This window comes from Melampsora larici-populina, assembly GCF_000204055.1.
Source record: "Melampsora larici-populina 98AG31 unplaced genomic scaffold MELLAscaffold_13, whole genome shotgun sequence".
Classification (NCBI taxonomy): domain Eukaryota; kingdom Fungi; phylum Basidiomycota; class Pucciniomycetes; order Pucciniales; family Melampsoraceae; genus Melampsora; species Melampsora laricis-populina.
Genome location: NW_006768777.1, coordinates 1 through 21,006, shown reverse-complemented (window position 1 = coordinate 21,006; position 21,006 = coordinate 1). Strand labels below are relative to the sequence as shown.

At 42.5% G+C, this 21,006-nt stretch overlaps 7 protein-coding genes across 7 annotated transcripts; 3 read left to right on the top strand and 4 right to left on the bottom strand.

Annotated features, from left to right (window-relative positions):
- Nucleotides 1–762: 762 nt before the first annotated feature.
- Nucleotides 763–2,068, bottom strand: MELLADRAFT_71537 (uncharacterized protein; the record flags this gene model as incomplete). Its single annotated transcript, XM_007408552.1, has 3 exons — nucleotides 763–1,401; nucleotides 1,469–1,666; nucleotides 1,732–2,068. 3 exons carry the CDS (start codon nucleotides 1,787–1,789, stop codon nucleotides 956–958), a joined length of 702 nt encoding a protein of 233 aa, XP_007408614.1.
- A 92-nt stretch (nucleotides 2,069–2,160) lies between these two features.
- Nucleotides 2,161–3,672, bottom strand: MELLADRAFT_105282 (uncharacterized protein; the record flags this gene model as incomplete). The annotated part of the gene is made up of 4 exons (XM_007408551.1): nucleotides 2,161–2,423; nucleotides 2,970–3,134; nucleotides 3,459–3,530; nucleotides 3,597–3,672. 4 exons carry the CDS (start codon nucleotides 3,670–3,672, stop codon nucleotides 2,161–2,163), a joined length of 576 nt encoding a protein of 191 aa, XP_007408613.1.
- A 3,315-nt stretch (nucleotides 3,673–6,987) lies between these two features.
- On the top strand, nucleotides 6,988–10,471 carry MELLADRAFT_62107 (uncharacterized protein; the record flags this gene model as incomplete). The annotated part of the gene is made up of 6 exons (XM_007408821.1): nucleotides 6,988–7,278; nucleotides 7,351–7,849; nucleotides 8,107–8,632; nucleotides 9,436–9,602; nucleotides 9,984–10,060; nucleotides 10,118–10,471. 6 exons carry the CDS (start codon nucleotides 6,988–6,990, stop codon nucleotides 10,469–10,471), a joined length of 1,914 nt encoding a protein of 637 aa, XP_007408883.1.
- A 225-nt stretch (nucleotides 10,472–10,696) lies between these two features.
- MELLADRAFT_85129 (uncharacterized protein) lies at nucleotides 10,697–11,388 on the bottom strand (the record flags this gene model as incomplete). The annotated part of the gene is made up of 2 exons (XM_007408550.1): nucleotides 10,697–10,781; nucleotides 10,841–11,388. 2 exons carry the CDS (start codon nucleotides 11,386–11,388, stop codon nucleotides 10,697–10,699), a joined length of 633 nt encoding a protein of 210 aa, XP_007408612.1.
- Nucleotides 11,389–14,218: 2,830 nt separating this feature from the next.
- Nucleotides 14,219–15,050, top strand: MELLADRAFT_105279 (uncharacterized protein; the record flags this gene model as incomplete). The annotated part of the gene is made up of 2 exons (XM_007408822.1): nucleotides 14,219–14,509; nucleotides 14,568–15,050. 2 exons carry the CDS (start codon nucleotides 14,219–14,221, stop codon nucleotides 15,048–15,050), a joined length of 774 nt encoding a protein of 257 aa, XP_007408884.1.
- Nucleotides 15,051–15,436: 386 nt separating this feature from the next.
- On the top strand, nucleotides 15,437–17,251 carry MELLADRAFT_62104 (uncharacterized protein; the record flags this gene model as incomplete). The annotated part of the gene is made up of 4 exons (XM_007408823.1): nucleotides 15,437–15,834; nucleotides 16,227–16,322; nucleotides 16,769–16,825; nucleotides 16,858–17,251. 4 exons carry the CDS (start codon nucleotides 15,437–15,439, stop codon nucleotides 17,249–17,251), a joined length of 945 nt encoding a protein of 314 aa, XP_007408885.1.
- A 320-nt stretch (nucleotides 17,252–17,571) lies between these two features.
- MELLADRAFT_85128 (uncharacterized protein) lies at nucleotides 17,572–18,150 on the bottom strand (the record flags this gene model as incomplete). Its single annotated transcript, XM_007408549.1, has 1 exon — nucleotides 17,572–18,150. The coding sequence occupies one exon, from the start codon at nucleotides 18,148–18,150 to the stop codon at nucleotides 17,572–17,574; it is 579 nt and encodes a 192-aa protein (XP_007408611.1).
- Nucleotides 18,151–21,006: the final 2,856 nt, after the last annotated feature.

Genomic DNA, 21,006 nt, shown 5'->3' with positions numbered 1-21,006 from the left:
TGCTTCAAGCTCGCTTTGCAATTATAAAAGGACCTTGCCGGATGTGGCAGCCGGCTCACCTGGAGTTGATCATGAACTGTTGCATCATCTTGCACAACATGATCGTGGAGGATCAGTCCGATGAACCTCAAGGTGCAAACAATATACACCAATATGGACCCTTTCCTAACCCACCCGTTCGACTTCCTCGTACTTATGTCTGTTTCAAAGAAGGACGTACTGCATTTTGAAACCCACAAGCTCATTGAAATTTACGTGACGACTTGGTAGAACACCTATGGGAGGTATTTGGCGCTGCTGAGGAAGTTATTTAGATTTAACTCATTTCATTTTGTATAGCTTTCTCTCTTTGATCACCTTGTTCTGAGTTATGTTTGATTTTTTTAACTCTACATGTTCTGCTGAACCTTAGTCAATAGTTGATCCATGTTCATTTTTCCCTTGTATCATTCTTTCCTTGTCCGCCTTGTTCATGTGTATAGTGTGTATAAACATTTTTGGTTTATGTTCCTTTTCACCCATATTTGATCAAACATTTCTCTCGTTTAATTACGTTTGATTGAATCACTCACTTCTCTTTTCATCTCGACATTAGTCCTTTTTTTCTTTTCTCGCTGGCTTGTGTATGATGTGTATAATTGATACGCTCAGTTGTTTTTTACTTGTGTATAATGTGTATAATTGATACGCTCAGTTGTTTTTTAACTCTTGCTCACAACTTTTTGACTTGTGCACAAGTCATGAAGCATTCAGAGGATCATTCGGACAGGAACTAACTCCATAACAAGATCAAATTGTACTTAATGAGATAAAATGATGTGATGAACTGAAATCCACATTATTTACAAGCAGACTAGACTAGAAATGACCCAATTGGAACTATCGAGACATTTATTGAGATGAACATATACGTGATGAGATGAAAAGGAACTTGAAAAACTACCAATCCACAAAATCAAAAGCTATCTCTGGAGGCATTAACGCGGATTTGAAGCCACGCCCATTTGGCGTCGTTATCAAAATCTTGGACAAACTCGGCACCTAAAGCTCCTCCTCGTATCAATTCAGCAGCAGCTTCTTTATCACCCGTCTTTTCAAGGTATGGGCCACTGTAAGCATAGACCTCACCAAGCGCCTCGCGGAGCAGGCGAAACTCTGATCTGCGCTTGTCCTGGACCACCTTGATTATCCGGCGCATCTCTTGTTTAACTCCGCGAGTGCGATGATACTGTTCAAGCCGTTCGATCTCGCGTCGAACTCGAGGGCTGAGCGTAAGATCTATGACATTCGCATTGCGGACTGACTGGTTGGAATTGCGGCGAATGTATCGCTGAGCTCGAGGGCTGGAGTTGATGTCCATCACATCACCCACTTCGATTTCTTGATCAACAGCATCGTGAGCTGTGGTGAGGTTATTTAGTCAATTATAGTGCCATAACATCATCAAGCTCAGATTATACAGACGTACCTTCGTTATTAACTTCGTTATCAGGTGTGGTGTTTGTGGTGTTTACAAGTAGTTGCGGGTCTATATGATCAGTCGCTTCGAATCCAACTTGCGCCAAGGGAAGAGGCTCCCATTGAGCACGATGTTCAAAATAAGTACGTGCTGGAATAAACCCATTGAAAATCATGCGAGAGCCTGACATGATGGGTAACCAAGTGACTGTTTACGAGTACTAAGTTAACTTAATCTGGTCTTCATACTACGAGATCAATTGGGGTACTTGCCTTCAGGTAAACTAGAGGTGTTAACCTCAGAGTATCCAGTTGAACTTGTCGATGACATTATCCGTTATAACTTTGAATTGAGGAGGTGCGGAAAGAGATATATACACTATGTACTAATGGCGTTATATGGACAACAGATATATACACTATGTACTAAAAGTGAGAGAGAGCTAGCCAAAGGTCGTAAACAAAGCGAGTGTGTATAGATGAATGAAGAAAAAGGAAAGGACAGAAGAGACGGACGCTATTTGTAAGGGAAACAGGATCAAGAAAATACACGCAGGAGACACGCAGGCTGTCCAGTACAACCGCGTAAGTACAAGCACAGCCATGACGGCACAGTAAGCAAAGATGGGCCATAACTACCATGACACATTGAAAAAAGATAACAAAACCAAGATGACCCATAACCACCGTAACTCCTAGTAATCAAACATCACGTTGAGCCTCGTTCTTTTGGTTGATTCTATCCTTGGCTGCCTGAATACCTGCCCGGGTTCTTTCATCAAGGTTTGACGTGTCTATCGTGAGGACAGAAAGCTCTACCATCCTTTCGAGAGCGGTTGTGGCCCGCTCACCTTGTTCGGCAATCCTTTCAGTTACACGGAGCTGGTTAGTCTGATTGATCACAATTTGAGGCTGGATTTCATCGTGAGGTTTGGCATTTCGATTGCGCTTAGCTTTCTTATTACCTTCAGGTCGTTCCATAGAAGGTAAACTGTTGAGGTTGACAGTGGTAGTTGAACTAGTTGAACTAGTAGAGCTTCCAGCGGAAGATAAGAGGTTGTGGGGGAGTACATAGTCATGGTCAACTCCAGATTTCCCCAAGTGTTTGAGAACAGTGGAATTTGATTGCCACTTCGGTGATGATTTGACAATCTCGAAACACGATACAAATTTAAATTCTCCACCGATGTCTGTTGCGTACAGATCTAACGCATCCACAAATTAATCTTGAGGACCTTTACCAGACTCCCGAATCATCTGGACCTGTTGTAGGCATCCTGCAAATTTAGCAAGCGCATGATTGAGAGTACCCCAGCGAGACTCGAGTGACTTGAGAGTGCGATGACAAGAAGGTGAAACTCTGCTGTTGAAGTCGTCCGTGAGTTTCTTCCAAAAGGTAGTGCCCTTCTGATCGGTTCCGACAACAGAATCTTCGGAAATGTTGATCCAAGATTTACACAGCTGTTCTAGCGATGCCCTGTTGAAGGTGGGACCGCGACCACCGCCAGGACCAGGTTGAGCAGCATGAGCATCAGGTTCATTGGAAGCAGCGGTTCGAGCCGAGTGTGATCGTTTTGATAGGACTGTTGACTGGCTTTGTGATGATCGTTGAGTATTTATAGGTGTACTAGATTGTTGAGTATAAGGGAAAGGTTGAAAATCTGGTTCTATCAAATCTACAGATAGACAACGGTTAGAGAGTTGGTTGCTGTAGTGAGAACTAGTGTTGCGCTGAGAAGGAGGGGGAGGACCGCCGTAGTCGCTACGGCTTGAAACAGAGCCTCCGCCGCGCAGTTGACTGCCAGAATGAGGAATAATGACCTGTTCTTCACGGCCGTACGTTGAAAGAGGGCTGGGATGTGGGCCGCTAGATGGACGAACACTAAATCCAAAGTGATGACCTTGTGAAACGGAAGTTATTTCACCTCCTCGACCTGAGTTTTAAGCAAAGTTAGACATGAGTACAAGTGCTGATACACGGAGATGACCAGTTAACTAACCATGATCAGGTGTTCGCATGGTGTTGGTGTTGCTTGAATAGGAAACTCCAGCGCCGCGATGAACACCAAGATCTGGAGATAGGTCCAAATGGTATTGGCATCATACACATCACATGAAGTACAAAAATCCTCACTCACCATTGGCAGGACTGTTGACGGCATTTGAGTGAGCAAAGCCACGTTGACTAGATGTGTAAGACTCATTAGAGGCCATGTCTAAAGACTAAAGAATAACAAGCTTAAAGTTTTGATGTGGATGGGAGGCGAGTGGGGATTTATAAGGATGTGACAAACTAAAATGATAGGCCTTGTTAAAATATGAAGGGCTTTGTAACAACGATTACCACATAACAAAAATAATATGAACAGGGATGGAGGCAGGGGTGGACGTTAGTAAGAATAGCAGTTTGACTTATATACTGCTCGCAAGTTCTCTGTCAATGCAGGGTGTGGTTGGGTAAGCCATTCGGATTGCCCTCATGTGTGTGGTCAAGATGTACTCATAGTGGTACTAATGCGCAATGAACACCAAGCACAATCAATCGATTGCTTGTGCTGTGGGTGTTCTTTGTTATCTTTGATAAGATATCTTGCCAATATCATTGGCACACGTGGTTACATTGTGTCTAATACATCACAATTCCTGTCATCTGGTTGTTTCGAGATGACCCCGGAGGCATAGAGGTCATGACGTGTGAAACCCAGTATCCCTCAAAAGGAGTTTCACACGCGTGGCCAGATGTGAGAAATTGAACGACCGTTGGATGCACGTTTTTTGACCCAACCTTGTAAACGTCAAATACACCTTACGTTTCTTACGTTTACAGGCCACCGTTGGGGATGCTCTAAGCAGACAGTTATGAAATGAAATATGAAATATTATGTAAGTATGAAATGAAATAAGAACATAGGAGATAGTCACACAGGACTTGACAGGACATTGGAAAAGTCACGCAGGACTGTAATCTTAGACAGGACTTCGTATGACACTTGAAATTTTACGTAAAATATTTTTAAAACAGTCAACCTTTTTACGCCTCCCGTTTTAAATTTAGCGTAAACATACGCTTATAAAAATTATTCAGACAAGTTTTTCCTCTCTTCTTTACCTGTCTTTACATGAGGAGAAAGGGTTTCTCGGATTTCCAAGAGAACCTCAGCACCAAGCACTTTATTCCAAGGTTGAGTTATTAAAAGCTTGGGTATTGAAACGGTCAAGTTTCTTTTACGACCTCAATTATCCAGCGTGCTGGATTTTTACAAACGGTCAAGTTTAAAATCTTATGGTTTTGTATAAAACTTGACCGAATTTTTAAAAAAACATATAAAAAATTCAAACTTGAAACCCCTTAATGCTCAACTCACCATACAATGCAGAATACTCAAAGGCCTGTGAAATTTTGTAGCTATGTGCTACACACCCTTTTCATACACACATGTGTTGGATTTGTACAACTGTGAGACATGTACAGATTAGGGCTGTGGTCTGGACCTGCAAGCTCAGGGCCAGCCTCGCGACCAGACCCGGACCTGATGTGACCCGATGGCTTCCAAAAACAGCTCGGCTCACTCAGGGCAGGGCCAGAAGTTGAGCCCAGAGGCTTGGCAGGGGCAATGGGTGATGATCAGCTGGCAGGTAAGTTGTATGTCACCTGTTTTTTCATTCAAACATTGTTTTTTGATGGGCTTAGTCACCAGAAAAGCAGTGGCAACCCGGTCGGGTCGGGCGCCCGAGACGCCCGCAGGGCCTTTCAGAGCATTGCCAGGCTAAGTCTCGTGACCCCGGGCCCGGCCATGTGGACCATTGAGATGTGGTCGGGCAAAGCCAGTTGGTCAGGGTCGGGCCCGGGCCACAGCCCTAGTACAGATTGTGCAGCCCCTTAGCAACCATCCTTGGATGATTCCACTTTGACCCTTGCCAAGCTTGACCTAATCCCAGTTCTCACCTACCGGTTCCACCAATATTAGGGCCTGTTTGGCTGAAACCCAAAAGTAACTTTTGTCCAAAAGCTTCACCAAAACCAAAAAGCACTTTTGACCAAAAGTAGCTTTTGATTTTGGTCAAAAACTCCCGTGTTCGGTAAAGTTCTGTTTATCAAAATCAAAAGCTACTTTTGATCAAAAGTTGGTTCAATTTCAAAATCAGCCTTGAGGCTGTTTTTGAGACGAAAAGTAGCTTTTGCCCCACCTCAATCAATCATTTCACAGTTCACCCCATCTTCTATGTACCCCTCCACCCTTTTAAATGCTTCACACACCCCTCTCCCATCCACCTTTCTTCCCTATCATCGTCTTCGTCTTTGCCTTACGATTGATCGTCCGTTTTTTAACAACTCTTGTTGTCTTTTGATAACTCTCTTGTCTATCTATAACAACTCTCTTGTAAGAACTCTCATCGTTGTCTTGTGACAACCCTTGTTGACGTCTCTTAACAACTCTTGTCGTCTTTTTAACTCTTTCAATCAAGTTGATTATGAATTGAGAACTTTCATTGAACAAACAAGTATCAAAGAATGTACGTATAATTGAAGAATGATGGGGGTCTTCGATGACCATGATGGATGGGTGAATGTGTGATTGTTTGAATTTCAAGTTTTGGTCACAAAGGGTTCTTGAATGATCGTTACCAAACACTCGAACGGTGATCAAAAGGTCAATGATGATCATTTTGATCTTTCATTGACCTTTTTGGTTGACTGTTCGGTAAATGAAGAAGCCAAAATTCAGCTTTTCATTTTGCCCCTTGAAAATGGGGCAAAATGAAAATTGGTTTTTGTGTAACGACTTTTGGAAAAAACAGCCGAACGGGCCCTTACATTTCCGGTACAACTGTAGACTTTGTCAATATGACTTCGCAACCTTGCCTGTTGCACAGACTGGCAGCACAGCAATGTTTAGTCTCATCAAAACTTCACATACATTTCCCTTCACCCGGCGTGGTGGAAGGATGTACCATTATGGGCACGCCGAGATACCTTATACTTAGCAAGCTTGGATGACAAAAAAGAAATATCAAGGCGGCGTGCAACAACCATATCAAAGTCTGTAAAACACTTGATCACCTAACTTAACTAAGTCCCTCTAGTGGCCCAGACATTTTTTCCTCACAAGCTCGGTGTCTGGGAGAGGGACTTAGGAATTATCGGCCTTCCCCAGTGTGTCGGCAGGGCCTTTAAAATGACAGTTTGGCGGAGAGCTTTTTTCAAAACGAAAAAACACCCACTTACTCTCAATCAACCCCCATGCTCATTTTAACTGGAGATACCTGTAGCTATTGCCTTCAAATCTGTCTATTCAGATTTCCCACATCCCACTCGTAGCTTTCTCAAGAACTGTGGGAAGTTTTTGAAATCGAAATTTGATGTGCAGGCAATAAGTCCTGTATTCATAAGATTATACTTAACACTTTTGTTCCATTGTCCAAAAATCCAGACATATCTTTGTACGTCTGATCAACGTCAGGTTGAACATTGCCTTTTTTCATTTCGAAATAAAAGTTGATATTACCACCTCATCAGCAATTTCAATTATGTCTCAAAGTCTCGCCAATACGAGAACCTCTTCTGCGCCAGGTTCAACACCAGTTTCATTAAAAGCTTTACAACGTATTGTGACATGCATCGAAAACAATCACCTTCAACCAAAAAGTTTCATTGAAGGTTGGTTATCGTCAAATGATCCGGAAATTGTGAAGTCTCAACGCAGGTGGTTCATGGGGGTTGGTCTGCAGTCAACTGGTAGATTGCTTAACGTAATCCGAGATATCATCTTGAGTACCAAGCCCGGTCAAGAGTTCTGGGACGGGTGGGTTTTATCACAGGTTAGTGATACCACTTCACGAGATCATAGTCACATTGTTCTAATTTTTCTATTTATCAACATCTGTAATCAGGCGATCAAAGTGGCCAAAAACCAACAACCACCATCTGGTAGTGTTCCGAAAGGTTTCTATATCAATAAATCAAAGGTCACGCCATTGAATTTCGATCACGCCGACATTCACAATCGAGACATCCTCCTTGAAGAATTGATGCCATTCCTGTATAGTCTGATTCAATCAATCTTTACTCATAACCTACAGACACAAGTACAAGCAGCAGACCTACGAAAGTCACGGCGTAAATCAAAAGAATCCAAAACTTCAAATACTTCTTCGAGTATTCAGCCATCTGGCCCATCATCAAACACTCAACCTGCTATCGATGGACATAATGACACTTTAGACTCAGATGATGATTCATTAGACAACTTCGATGTTAGACCACTTGAGGATTCAGAAGTTCGTGGTCTTGGAGGAATGACTTTGGGTGAGGACAACGAGTATGTACAGAGCTGGGATGGCTATGTTTTTCGAAAGTCTAAAGATCAAGCACAAAATCTCAAGAATCGAAGTATTTCAGTCAGTACTTCGTCTTGATAATTTCAGTTAAGGATACGCACTGATTTTGGTGTTTAAATCTGTTTCAGGTTACTCGAACTATCTGTTTAATGGTAGCAAATGTATGTAATCGACGAGTGAATGCACTCCAGGTTGAGAATGGGCTAACAATGCTAGCGTGTGGTGTGTCCGAACAAGTCAATGCATACCTTCAATATATGGGGCTCTCCGTCAATCGGAAGACCGCAATCCACGCCTTGGAACACATAGGACAAGAGTTAAAGAAGAAATTGGTCGATGTGATGGGAGAGGACCATTGGTTAGCTCCATTCATCACTCTTGACAATATTGACTTTCAAGAACATGTTCACACACCTACCGTACAGAAGGAGAGCACTATGTGTAACGGATCTTGGGGTTACATTCATCGGCCGAAAATACCGGAAGGAATCCCAATGGATCACGACTCGTTCACTGCTGAGAAGTTGAACGCCATATTGAATGAAGCGGAGCAGAAACCTATCAGCATTACGGATATTACACCAACACCAACCGAAATCAAAGACTGGAATTTAACTTTAAAATCTCAGATTGCACAAACTCTAGTTAAGTATGTAGCCCAACCGATTGATGGGAAGATGATTCCATACCGATATCCGCCTCAAGTTACTCCACTTCCAACCGAGAAACCCGACATTATGATGTTGAAGATGATGTCGGCATCTGACAACTCAACTGCAGGTGTTGGTGATTTATACAACGCGGTGTTAAATCAGACCGGCCTATCAAGGGAGACGTACGCTAATGCATCGACCCGGCCCTGACCCGGAGATTCTCAGCTCGCCCGAGACCAAGCCAGCTTCAAACCGGGTCGACCCGGTCCGGTAGCTCAAACTCAATGTGCGCTTTGAAAGTAACAAATAACTCACAAAATTGACGCCGGGCAGGCTCAAATCCTGAATTGGGCTTCAGATACCTTTGTAAAAGCCTTGTATGGCAGCAATAGTGAATAATAATTTGACTAAATGAAGAAATGATATCATTTTCTGTGGAAATTGCAGATCATTTCACCAAAACTTGCCTGTTTTCCTATCAACGGGCCAGACCGGGTCAGCCCAATCTTCCTTGGAGCCGCGCCGAGACCCGCTTGACCCGGTCCCGGTCCCGGGGCCAACCCGGTTTTTCCGGGCCGGGTCGGTGCATTAACGTACGCCAGCCAAGCTCAAGTCTGGGAAGGTGACTTGGGGACTGCGCAAATAGTTTCAAGTGTAGTCGATGAACAGGATCCTTGCTCTGCTCCTGCCAAAAGTTTTCAACACATACTCATGATTCTTGGTGCTGCTCACGTCATGTGGAACATTTCTCGAGCGATCCTACTGGAACACTGGGGTACTCCGAACGATGTGAAAGATATGGGTGCGTGGAGGGGAATTGAAGCTCTAGCGGGCCGATTTGAGAAGCCTACCTGCAAGAAGGACTTTACTGCGATGGTGCGTTCAATGGAGCGACTCCATGAAGGATCAATCACATTATGTATTCAGTAAGTTGTCGATTTTCCTTTAAATACTATTAATTTCACCATTGCTGACCAATTTATAGGCGAGTTATGAAACTTAATGTCGAAACTGTAGGGAAAGAGCGAGTGAAGATGACACCCGAGAGAATGAAGGAAGTGATAGATCAAACTTTTGATCAGTATTTTGGTCCCAAGGCAATTCAGAATGCTGAGTCCGAAAATGACGAGAAACTACTAAGACTACTTCTCCGTTTACACAATTTTGCGACAGTTATAGAAGCTTCTCGTGCAATGTCCGCCGGAGATGTCGGCCGCATGATTCGAATGTGGAAACGTTGGAGCGTGATGGCTCACGGGATGAATCGATTAAAACACTACGCAAACTATCTGCCACGCCTCATAGTCTTACTAAATAAAACTCTACCGCAAGACGTTGCAGACATCATCAAATTCAACATGCTGGTCTGTCCAAGTGGGCGTGCAGGTCATTTTGTAGCCAAAGATTTCTACCTTGAAGTTCAAAACTTCCGGCTCAAGTTTTTCTATAATAACATGGTCAGCTCTAAGTTTGCTTTTTATCTTTTGATCCTTCTTCCAAAATCCATACTTACACTAAATTTTGTATATATAGGGGGCTGGAACGTCCATCAAGCGGCTCAGAGATTTATATTCGATCAATGTCCCACTGGTCAGTCCAATACATTGATGGTTACGTTAGCTGTGGATGTGTAACGTTGAATACATGTGTTCATCAACCTGCTCTAGCTGCGAGAATTTCTCCATCGGCTCAAGGGTCGCTCAGGTTTAAATGACGTGTATCAGTCGCATAAAAACACCATCGATCATATAACACTGAGGAACTTTCTGCGAATGGCTCACCATCACAATATCGCCGCTAGTTCCCCTGGTTCTACCCTGAGAGGAGGTTTGCCCAATGACATGTATGCACAAGGACTCAACAAGCTACGAGACTTTGCACGTCATAATCAACTAGGGCGATTTCATTGGCCGAAAGCGGGTGGATCACACGCTCAAGAAGCTGCAGGTGATGATATTAGTTTGGATGAAGATGAAAATAGACAGTGTCACAATGATTCTCATGGATCTGATTCAGATTAAACATTATTTCATTTTTAATATATTAAAATCAGTTGGTACATTGTTATTAAGTTGCGTGGTTAATTGGATATGAAGTGTATTTAAGATTTAAGTACATGAATATATGTAACTCTACAGAGTATTTGATGTTGGACGAATGAAATACAACATATTTGTCTTAACAAACAAAGGAAATGTGAGACAAATACAAATGAGTCTGATCTTCAAAGTCGTCTAAAAAATAGGTCATATGTTTAATGAAGGGCCAGTTTGATTCTCTTTCTCAGAATTCTGAGAGCTGATCATTTGTTCTGTAACTTCGACTTCTTCCCTACAAGTATGTAAGCAGCTCAGCATCACCGAAGTGAACAGGAAGTAATCGGAGCTTACATTGTTTTTCCAGCAGCCAAACCCGCAATCATTCTAGCATTGGCTGCGCGTTGCACTTCTTGATTGGCCTTCATCTTGGCTACAGAGGCTTTACGCTTATCATTATCTTCTTTCCGTTTTTGTTTCACAGCTGTATCCGCAAGCCGATCTATGTTCTGCCTTTTTCTTTTATTTTCCCTCAAAGTACGTGTTTCAAGAGTCTTTGCCTCTCTTTGTTCGTGTTGTTTTTGAAGTCTAGAAAGTGTATCAGCCTGTATTAATCTGGTAGCTGCTTCTCGAGCACGCATTTCGGCCATTGCTTGAACACCAACACTACCCGACTTCCATTCAAATATACAATTATAAATTTTTTCAACTCCTCCTGGTAAGATATCGCAGCCGAGTATCTCAAATACATCTTCAATAGTCTGAATTGTATAGATCTTATTTAGGATCCTCCAAACGTCGTTGTCATCGATATAATCTGAAGGCCTGAGCCGATCTTGATCATCAATCAAGTCTCGATGATGCTCTTCGATGGTCCGAATGAGCTCCTCTGCCAACTGCATCAATTCCAATCGACGAGGAGGAGGAGCGTTGGGTTTTTGATTGATGATTGGTGCATCAGGATCTACTTCGGAGTTTACCTCTTCAGCAAGATTAGCCACATCGATGTTTGACTTATGACAAGCCAAATCCAACAAAATCTTTGGGTTTTTTATTGCAGCATCGAAGTTGGAAACGGTAAGCCACTTCATGTTTGTGGCCAAGACTTTGCTTGCCTCAGGCTCGCAATTCGAGCAGCAACATCTACACATCCCTGCCTTTTCTTCTCTTGCTTTTTCTTGCACGTATATTTCCTCATCTTCACTCAATGGAATTCTTCCAATTCTACGTAGATATGTTATACAACAAATCAGAATCCGATCTTCATCCTCTTAGAATTACAGATGGGATTACATACAAGTTAGATAATGTGAAGGCAATTCGTAAGCATACTGGAGTAATGGCCAAACCATCCATAAGGTCGTCGTCGGAGAAAGTTTTCAAGCCTTTGAAATCGGCAACTGAATTTTTGCCTCTAATTCGATACTTTTCAACGTAAAACACAGCTAAACCTGGATTACCATTACGTCCACAACGCCCAATGATTTGGGACACTGCAGCAGCATCGGCTCTTCCCATCTGGAAAACTTGACGCACCCTGGTCCAGTTCTGACCAAGACCTAGGGCTAATGTACACGTGATGACTGGATAAACCCCCTTTGCATAGTCAACAATAGCGCGTATCTTATCTGTAGGACCCGTATTGGAATAAAAACGCCGAGCAAAAGTACTAAGAGGATTGTATTCGCCTTTTGGAACTCCTCGTGAATTGTTGAGTACCTTCAATGCTGTCATTGTCTTCTTTCGTGTATTGGTATAAATCAGAGTCGGTGGAATCTGGTTGTCGGAAACTTTGGTCTTGGGGGCAAACACCATCTTGAGATCACCAAGAGATGATTTTGCGTTTTGCATTGGCAATCGCAAAATTGTTATCTCTGGCCAAGCTAGTTCACCTTCCACATATTGAATATCATCTTTTTTGATTTTAAGATTTGCATAAATCAGTTGACGGTGAACTGGGGGACACGTAGCAGACATTAAAAGCATTGGCACTTTATCGGTTGCCGCTAATCGCATCCCCATATTTCCATACGAGGGACGGAAGATGCTGGTATCCTGAATACTCTTCATCCAAGGCTTACTCCTTTTCCCGCTCTCAACCATGCCCCACCGATATATCATATGGGCTTCATCAATAACCTTTAAAATTAAACGATCTCAAAACCATTGAGCAAAATACATAATCTTGAAGAGCTCGTTATGTAGAAAGATTTCCGGGCTCTGTATAGATCAAATCTCCTGGAATATTAGTCGCCATTATAGTACAGTCATTACGTTTGAACTTTGAACCCAACATACCACATACAGGACGGTGTAATCACCATTCTGAATCTCTTTGACGGTGTTCTCCGTAAAAGTCTCGGCTGTACAATTGAATGAAGTGATACCAACAGAGTTCTTTTCAGTCACCTGAATTGCCGTTCCAAGTATGAAACAAGGGTAAGCTTGCATCAACCACTGTAAAATGATCAAGTTGCACATGCCTGATTATCCCCTAGCGCATCCAAAGGGTTGAGAACTATATAGATTGGCTTTGAACGTGTGCCATGCAGCCAGAAGAATATTTCTGCAATCCTGGTTTTCCCGAAACCAGTTCCGGCGTGAAAGAATACATCGTACCCTTTGACTAGTAACTGTACTACTTTAATCTGCAAATCCTTTGCTTCTTGATTGTATCGTTTTCGAAACAAATCTTGAATCCTCCGATAAAGTGCTTCTTTAGATTCACGACGTATACAAACACATAACGCCACTCGGCCGGTGGGAGTGGTTTTTGTGGGTTGATGTATTTCATCTTCCACGTCAGACTCATCCTGGCATCCAGGTAAACTATCACCCTGGGTACTAACATTCTTAGCGGCGGTGCGTTGAGACATCCAAAAGAATCGATGAGAAGTTGAAGTTTTGAAGCTTCTGATGCTCACTTTACCTCAACATCATGTTGACCAATCATTTTGAAAGTGATTAAATCAGTTTAAATTAGTTTAAACTGGTTTAATTGCTCTTCAAATTTCATTTCGACTCAAAAAACTCTTCTCGATCCTCTTGCAATAGCAAGAGGACAGTTTGACCTTTGTTCAAATAGCAAAGCTGTTCATTCGGGAAGTCTGATCAATTTGCTCTACTCAGAATTTACGTACTGTATGAACTACAGGAGATATTAGACTGTATAGAGAACTTACCCGAGCGATCCTTCTCGGGTCCCTGTCGACACACCAAAAGTAGCTGATAATTCGCAAGTCCCTCTCCAGGTTAGCTTGAACAAGCCCCTCTGCGACTAACTTAACTAAGACCCTCAGTCAGACCCTTTTTCCTCACAAGCTCGGGGGTCTGGAGAGGGACTTATGAATTATAAGCCGGGCTTGGTGGCTCGACAGGGGGTTTTCAAATTGAGTTTGGCGGAGAGGTTTTTTAAAACCGCAAAAAAACCCACTTCGTTTCAATAAACCCCCGTGCCCCTTTCAACTGGAGATACCTTGAACCATCCCCTTCAAGACTGCCTCTTCAGATTTTCCATATCTCCCTCCTAGCTTTCTCAAGAACCACAAGAATTTTTTGAAATCGAAATTTGATGTGCAGGCAATAATTATAAATGATACTGTTTTGTTTTGTTCAATTGTCAAAAACTCCAGACATATCTTTGTACGTTTCATCAACGTCGAGGGGAACCTTTGTTTTTTATTATTTCCAAATTCCTCGAAGTTCATATTATCACCATCGACATTGTCATTTATGGCTCAAAGTCTCAACATTACGCCAACGCCTTCTGGCCCGGGTTCAACACCGGTGTCTTTAAAAGCATTACAGCGCATCGTGACGTGTATCGAGGACAACCACCTTCAACCCAAAAGCTTTATCAAAGCTTGGTTATCATCCAGCGATCCGGAAATTGTGAAGTCTCGAAGCAGGTGGGCTACGGGTGTTGGTATTGAGTCGACTGGCAGATTACTTAGTGTCATCGGAGACATCCTTGTGAAGAACAAGGGAGGTCGGGAGTTTTGGGAGGAGTGGGTTTTATCTCAGGTTAGTCATTTCAGGAAGTAATAAAATTATATAACTTTTTTAACATTCCTGTGTGTAGGCGATTATTTTAGCCAAGAACCAACAGCCACCGTCTGGTAGCGTTCCCAACGGTTTCTACATCAATACCTCAAAGGTGACACCTTCGATGTTTGATATGGCCGTTGTACACGAACGAGACAATATCCTTGAGAGTTCGATGCCTTTCTTATACAATCTAATTCAATCAGTATTTACTCATAATCTAGAGGCACAAGTGCAAGCAGCAGATCTACGAAAATCAAAGCATAAAACTTCTAATCCATCTTTGAAGTCCAATTCTTCTAGCCAATCGAAAAAAACTCATCATGCTATTGATCAAGATCTCAATCATTTAGGCTCAGATGATGAATCCTTAGAAAACTCCGACGTTAGACCACTGGTGGATCAAGATGTTCGTGACATGGAAGCTTCAACCTTGGCCGATGATAACAAATATGTACATAGCTGGGACGGCTCTGTTTTGAAAAAATTGGGTGATCAAGCACAAAACATCAAGAATTGAAGTACTTCAGTACATGTTCATCATTTCACTTAAAATTAACGAAATACACACTGACTTTAGTTTTCATTCCATTTCAGGTGACTCGAACTATCTGTTCGATGGTTGCAAATGTTTGCAATCGACGAGTTAATGCACTTCAAGTCAAAAACGGTCTAACAATGCTTGCTTGTGGTGTCTCGGAACATGTCAATGCTTACCTTCAATACATGGGACTCTCAGTCAATCAAAAGACCGCAATCCACGCCTTGGAACACTTAGGACACGAATTGAAGCTTAAATTGATTGAGGTGATGGGCGAGGAGCATTGGCTAGCTCCTTTCATCACCCTCAACAATATCGATTTCCAAGAACATGTACACACACCTACCGTACAGAAGGACAGCACCATGTGTAACGGCTCTTGGGGCTACATACATCGGCCGAAAATACCTGAAGGAATCCCTCTTGATCACGATGTATTCACTGCTGAGAACCTGCAGGCTATCTTGAACAAATCTGAGCAGCAACCTATCAGTATTACAGACATTACGCCCACACCAGCCGAAATCAAAGACTGGAATCTTACTTTGAAATCTCAAATTTCACACGTTCTAATTAAATATGTAGCCCAACCGATTGATGGAAAGATGATTCCATATCGATACCCGCCCGAAGTCAAGCAACTTCCCACTGAAAAACCCGACATTATGATGCTGAAGATGATGTCAGCCTTGGACAACTCAACTGCTGGTGTAGGTGATTTATACAATGCAGTGTTACATCAAACCGGCTTATCCAAAGAGAAGTACGCCAGCCGAGCGCAAATCTGGGAAGGCGACTTGGGAACGGCTCGAATAGTTTCAAGCGTAGTCGATGAACGTGATCCTTGCTCCGCTCCGGCCGAAAGTTTTCAACACATCCTCATGATACTCGGAGCTGCTCACGTAATGTGGAACATTTCTCAAGCTATCCTACTAGAGCACTGGGGTAGTCATACTGATGTTAAAGATATGGGCGCTTGGAGGGGGATTGAAGCGTTGGCAGGAAGATTTGACAAGCCCACGAGCAAGAAGGACTTTACAGCCATGATGCAATCGATGGAGCGACTCCATGAAGCTTCCATTACTTTATGTATTCAGTAAGTTGATAATTTATATTTCAATATGATCGAGACAACCTTTGCTGATGCATTTACAGGCGAGTAATGAAACTTAATGTAGAAACTGTAGGGAAAGATCGAGTGAAGATGACGCCGGAGAGGATGATGGATGTGATTGATGAAACTTTCAATCGGTATTTCGGTCCCAAGGATATTCAGAATGCCGAAGACAATTGTGATGAGGAATTACTCAGACTCCTTCTCCGCTTACACGACTTTGCAACTGTGATCGAGGCTTATCGTGCCATGTCTGCTGGCGACGTCGGTCGGATGATCAGGATGTGGAAACGCTGGAGCGTGATGGCTCATGGTATGAACCGCTTAAAGCACTACGCCAACTACCTCCCACGCCTCATAGTACTACTCAATAAAACTTTACCACCAGACATTGCAGAGATCATCAAATACAACTTACTTGTATGTCCTAGTGGGCGTGCAGGTCATTTTGTAGCCAAAGATTTCTACCTTGAAGTTCAAAACTTCTGGCTCAAGTTTTTCTATAATAATGTGGTAAGCGCTAACTGAGCTCTGTATCATTCGATCGTTGGTCCAATACTGATGATAACCTTTGCTTATCCAGGGTGCAGGAACTTCCATTAAACGACTCCGAGACCTATATTCCATTAATATTCCTCTGGTGAGTTCATTATGCAATCATCGTTGTATCAGCTGTGTCACATTGAATACATGTATTGACCAATCTGTTCAGCTACGCGAATTGCTTCATCGTCTTAAAGGTCGCTCCGGCTTAAACGATGTGTATCAATCACACAAAAACACTATCGATCATTCAACTTTGAGAACTTTCCTTCGAATGGCTCACCAGCATCAAATGGCCGCAAGTAACCCTGGTTCAAAGGTACGAGGAGGTAGAGCGGATGACATGTATCAACTGGGTCTAAAGAAGCTCCGCGGGTTCGCTCGAGATAATCAACTCGGCAGGTTTAAATGGCCGAAAGCTGGTGGTTCACATGCGCAACAAGCTGCAGGGGAGGATCTTAGTTCAGACAAAGATGGTGATAATGATACTGAAGGAAATGATCATGGATCAGATGTGGAGTAATCATTCAGTTGATCATATGAATTCTAAATTGATATATTAAGATTAAATTGATTAAATATATATATATATAGGTATAATTTGTAACCAAGTACATGATTAGGTGCGACTTTACAATATTTTTGATAATGAATAAATGTAATATAACAAATGCTGTGATGTGCGTCTTAAATAAACATCTTCATTGTATGAAGGAAATGGTTCATATGAGTTTTCAACATGCTTCTCCATTATCACGAGTTGCATCTTTCAGTCGAATCGTTTCTTCTTCAGCTTCGACTTGAGTCCTGCAAATATTGAATTAGCTCATCATCAACCAAAGATTACAAAATATTTGAAACAAACATAGATTTCCCAGCAGCCAAACCTGCAATCATTCGTGCATTTGCTGCTCGATTTGCTTCTTGAATGGCTTTTGCGTGTGCTACTGAATCCTTTCGCTTTTGACTTTCTTCTTTCCGAATTTTCTTTGCAGCGCTTTCCGCAAGGCGGTCTACACTAAGCCTTTTTTTCTTTTCTTCCTTTAATGTACGTGCTTCTTGAGCCTTTTTCTCTCGCTCTTCTTGTTGCTTTTGAAGTCTAGCAAGGGTCTCAGCCTGTTGGACCCTTATGGCAGCTTCCCGTGTACGCATTTCACGGATCGCTTGAACACCCACACTGTCCAACTTCCATTCCGCAATGCATTTGTAAATTTTCTCGACTCCACCCGGTAAGATATCACAGCCAAGGATTTTGAATACATCATCAATAGCATCAATTGTATATATCTTGTACAGGATCCTCCAAATGTCGTCTTCATCAATGTAATCCGAAGGCTTCAGACGATCTTGATCTTCCATCAACAACAAATGATGATCTTCAATGGTCCGAGTGAGAATCTCCGCCAAAGGCTTCAATTCCATTCGTCGAGGAGGTGGACCATTACTTTTTTGATTTGTTATTGGCGCATCAGGATCCACTTCGGTGTCCAGGTCCTCAGTAGGATTAGCTACATTGATGTTGGAAACATCTCGGGCCGTATTCGCCAAAATGTCCGGATTTCTTATGGCATCATCGAAGTTTGAAATTGTCAGCCACTTCATGTTCGACACCAACTTTTTGCTCAGCTGAGGCTTGCAGTTAGAGCAGCAACATTCACACATGCCAGCTTTTGATTGTCTCGCTTTCTCTTTTACGTAGATATCTTCGTCTTTGCGCATCGGAATTCTTCCAATTCTATGCAGTTGTATCGAACCAATTAGAAACTGATGTCTATTCTCTCGGATTTGCAAAAGAGTACACGTACAAGTTGGATAATGTGAAAGCCACTCGTAAGCATACTGGAGTTATAGCCAAACCATCCATAAGGTCATCATCAGAAAACTTTATCAACCCTTTGAAATCAGATACTGAGTTTTTTCCTTTGACTCGATTCTTTTCGACATAGAACACAGCTACTCCGGGTTTCCCATTACGTCCACAGCGCCCAATAATTTGGGAAACAGCCGCAGCATCTGCTCTCCCCATCTGAATAACTTGACGGACCCTTGTCCAGTTCTGGCCAAGTCCCAGCGCCAATGTACATGCAATGACCGGATAAAGGCCTTTCGCATAGTCAGCAATAGCAGATATCTTATCTGTAGGACCTGTATTTGAATGAAAGCGGCGACCAAAAGTACTAATAGGGTTGTATTCGCCTTTTACAACTCCTCGTGCTTGATTGAGGACTTTCAAAGCGGTCATTGTCTTCTTTCTTGTACTAGTATAAATCAAAGTAGGTGGAATCTGGCTGTCAGGCACTTGAGTCTTGAGCGCAAACACATTCTTGAGGTCACCAAGAGTCGATTTTGCATTTTGCATTGGCGATCGTAGAATAGTTATCTCGGGACGTGCTAATTCTCCTTCAACATACTTAATATCTTCTTTTATGATTTTTAGATTGGCATAAATCAAATCACGGTGATCTGGAGGACACGTAGCAGACATCAAAAGCATCGGTATTTTATCGGTGGCAGCCAATCTCATCCCCATCTTTCCATATGACGGACGGAAGATGCCAGCATCCTGGACACTTTTCATCCACGGTTTTGACCTTTTCCCACTCTCCACCATACCCCATTGATAGATCATGTGAGCTTCATCAATGACCTTTGCAATCAAACGGTTTTGAAACCATTGACTAAAGTACATCTTCTTGAATAGCTCATTATGCAGAAAAATCTCCGGGCTCTGAACAATCACACTCTCCCAGAATATCAGTATATGGTATGTACAGTAGTAACTTTTGTTTAAACTTACAACGTACAACACGGAGTAAGCACCATCCTGAATATCCTCCACGGTTTTCTCGTTGAAAGCCTCAGCTGTGCAATTGAAAGCGTTGATTCCAGCAGAGCGCTTTTCAGTCACCTGAACACCGTGATAGGCAATCAAGTCAGCGTGGATTTATCTATTCAAAAGATAAGCTGGCATGCCTGTGATTCCCTGATTCGACCGTTCCCTTTGTTCTCTTTGTACGCGCTTTCGCGCTTTTCTCTTTTCTCTATTTTGCTTTCAATGCTTTTCAAAGTCTCTATTTTTTTATTCATTTCCTTTATCGAGACGGACCTTACCAGATCCGTCCCGATCACTTACATCTTGTAGACCTCCACTAATTGTAACCGGATCCTGCAGTACCGGATCCGGCCTTTTGCGTCCTCCACCTAACTTGTATCACAGCGATCCTGCTGTTCTTATTGTACCACAATATTTCCTTATCTGTACTTCGCCCAAAGATGCTCGTCTATATAAAGACCTCGCATCTCCCTAGTAATGTAAACGCTAAGTTACTTCCCACCTATTTTCGCCCCCTTGAAAGTGAGTGGAATCACAAATATATATTTGTGTGTTTTTTTATTCTTTTTCCCTCTAACTCTAATATCATCGTCTACTTGATATCGAACAAGGTTCCTCATTTATCTGTGATTTCTAACTCTGTGTTTCTCTTATATCCTTTTCTTTAGACACCCTTATCGAAAACCCTATAACCAGAAACAAACAGCAACCCCACAAATCACAAATAAACCCGTCGTAAGTCTTCGTAATTCCCTAGCTAGTTATTCCGATCTCTCTCGACACCTTTCCCTCGATCAGTTAGAGTAACTAAAAGAATTCCTCTATCCTTTACGCACAATAGAATCAACCAACCGTTTTACCAACAAACAACCCATTCATCGCGATTTTTTACCACTAGATTTTTGAATCTCTTGTTAACAAATACACCTATTTTCTTTTTGAAGAACTTAGTATCGTACATTTTTTATCTTAGACTCTGATCAAGTCTTAAAACTATCTCTCACGAATCACTTTATTTTTATCTTTTTATTCGACTTGTTATATTTTCAGGTGCCCATTCAGAAATGGAAGACCCACCTCAATACGTTCAAATCCCCACCGAGGATCTCCGCATGATCCGTGCACAGCTTGAACAGTTTGGCATCGATGCTCACCGCCGCGATCAAAACCATGCTCAAGAAATTGGCAACCTCAGAAACCAACACGAGAACGTCCTACAACAACAGGCTAATCAAATTAATCATCTCGAGCACCAACTGGTCGATGGCATCGATAAGCCAGCCCCACCTAACCCGGATGCTTTTAGGGGCGAGCCTCGGAAATTCGCCGGATATGGTGATGATCCCCAGCTATTGGTTTTCCGAGTTAGAATCTAATTTCAAAATGCCTCGCTGCCTAGAGGCTTCCAGGGGTGAGATGATTGGTCCATACCTGGGAGAAGAATC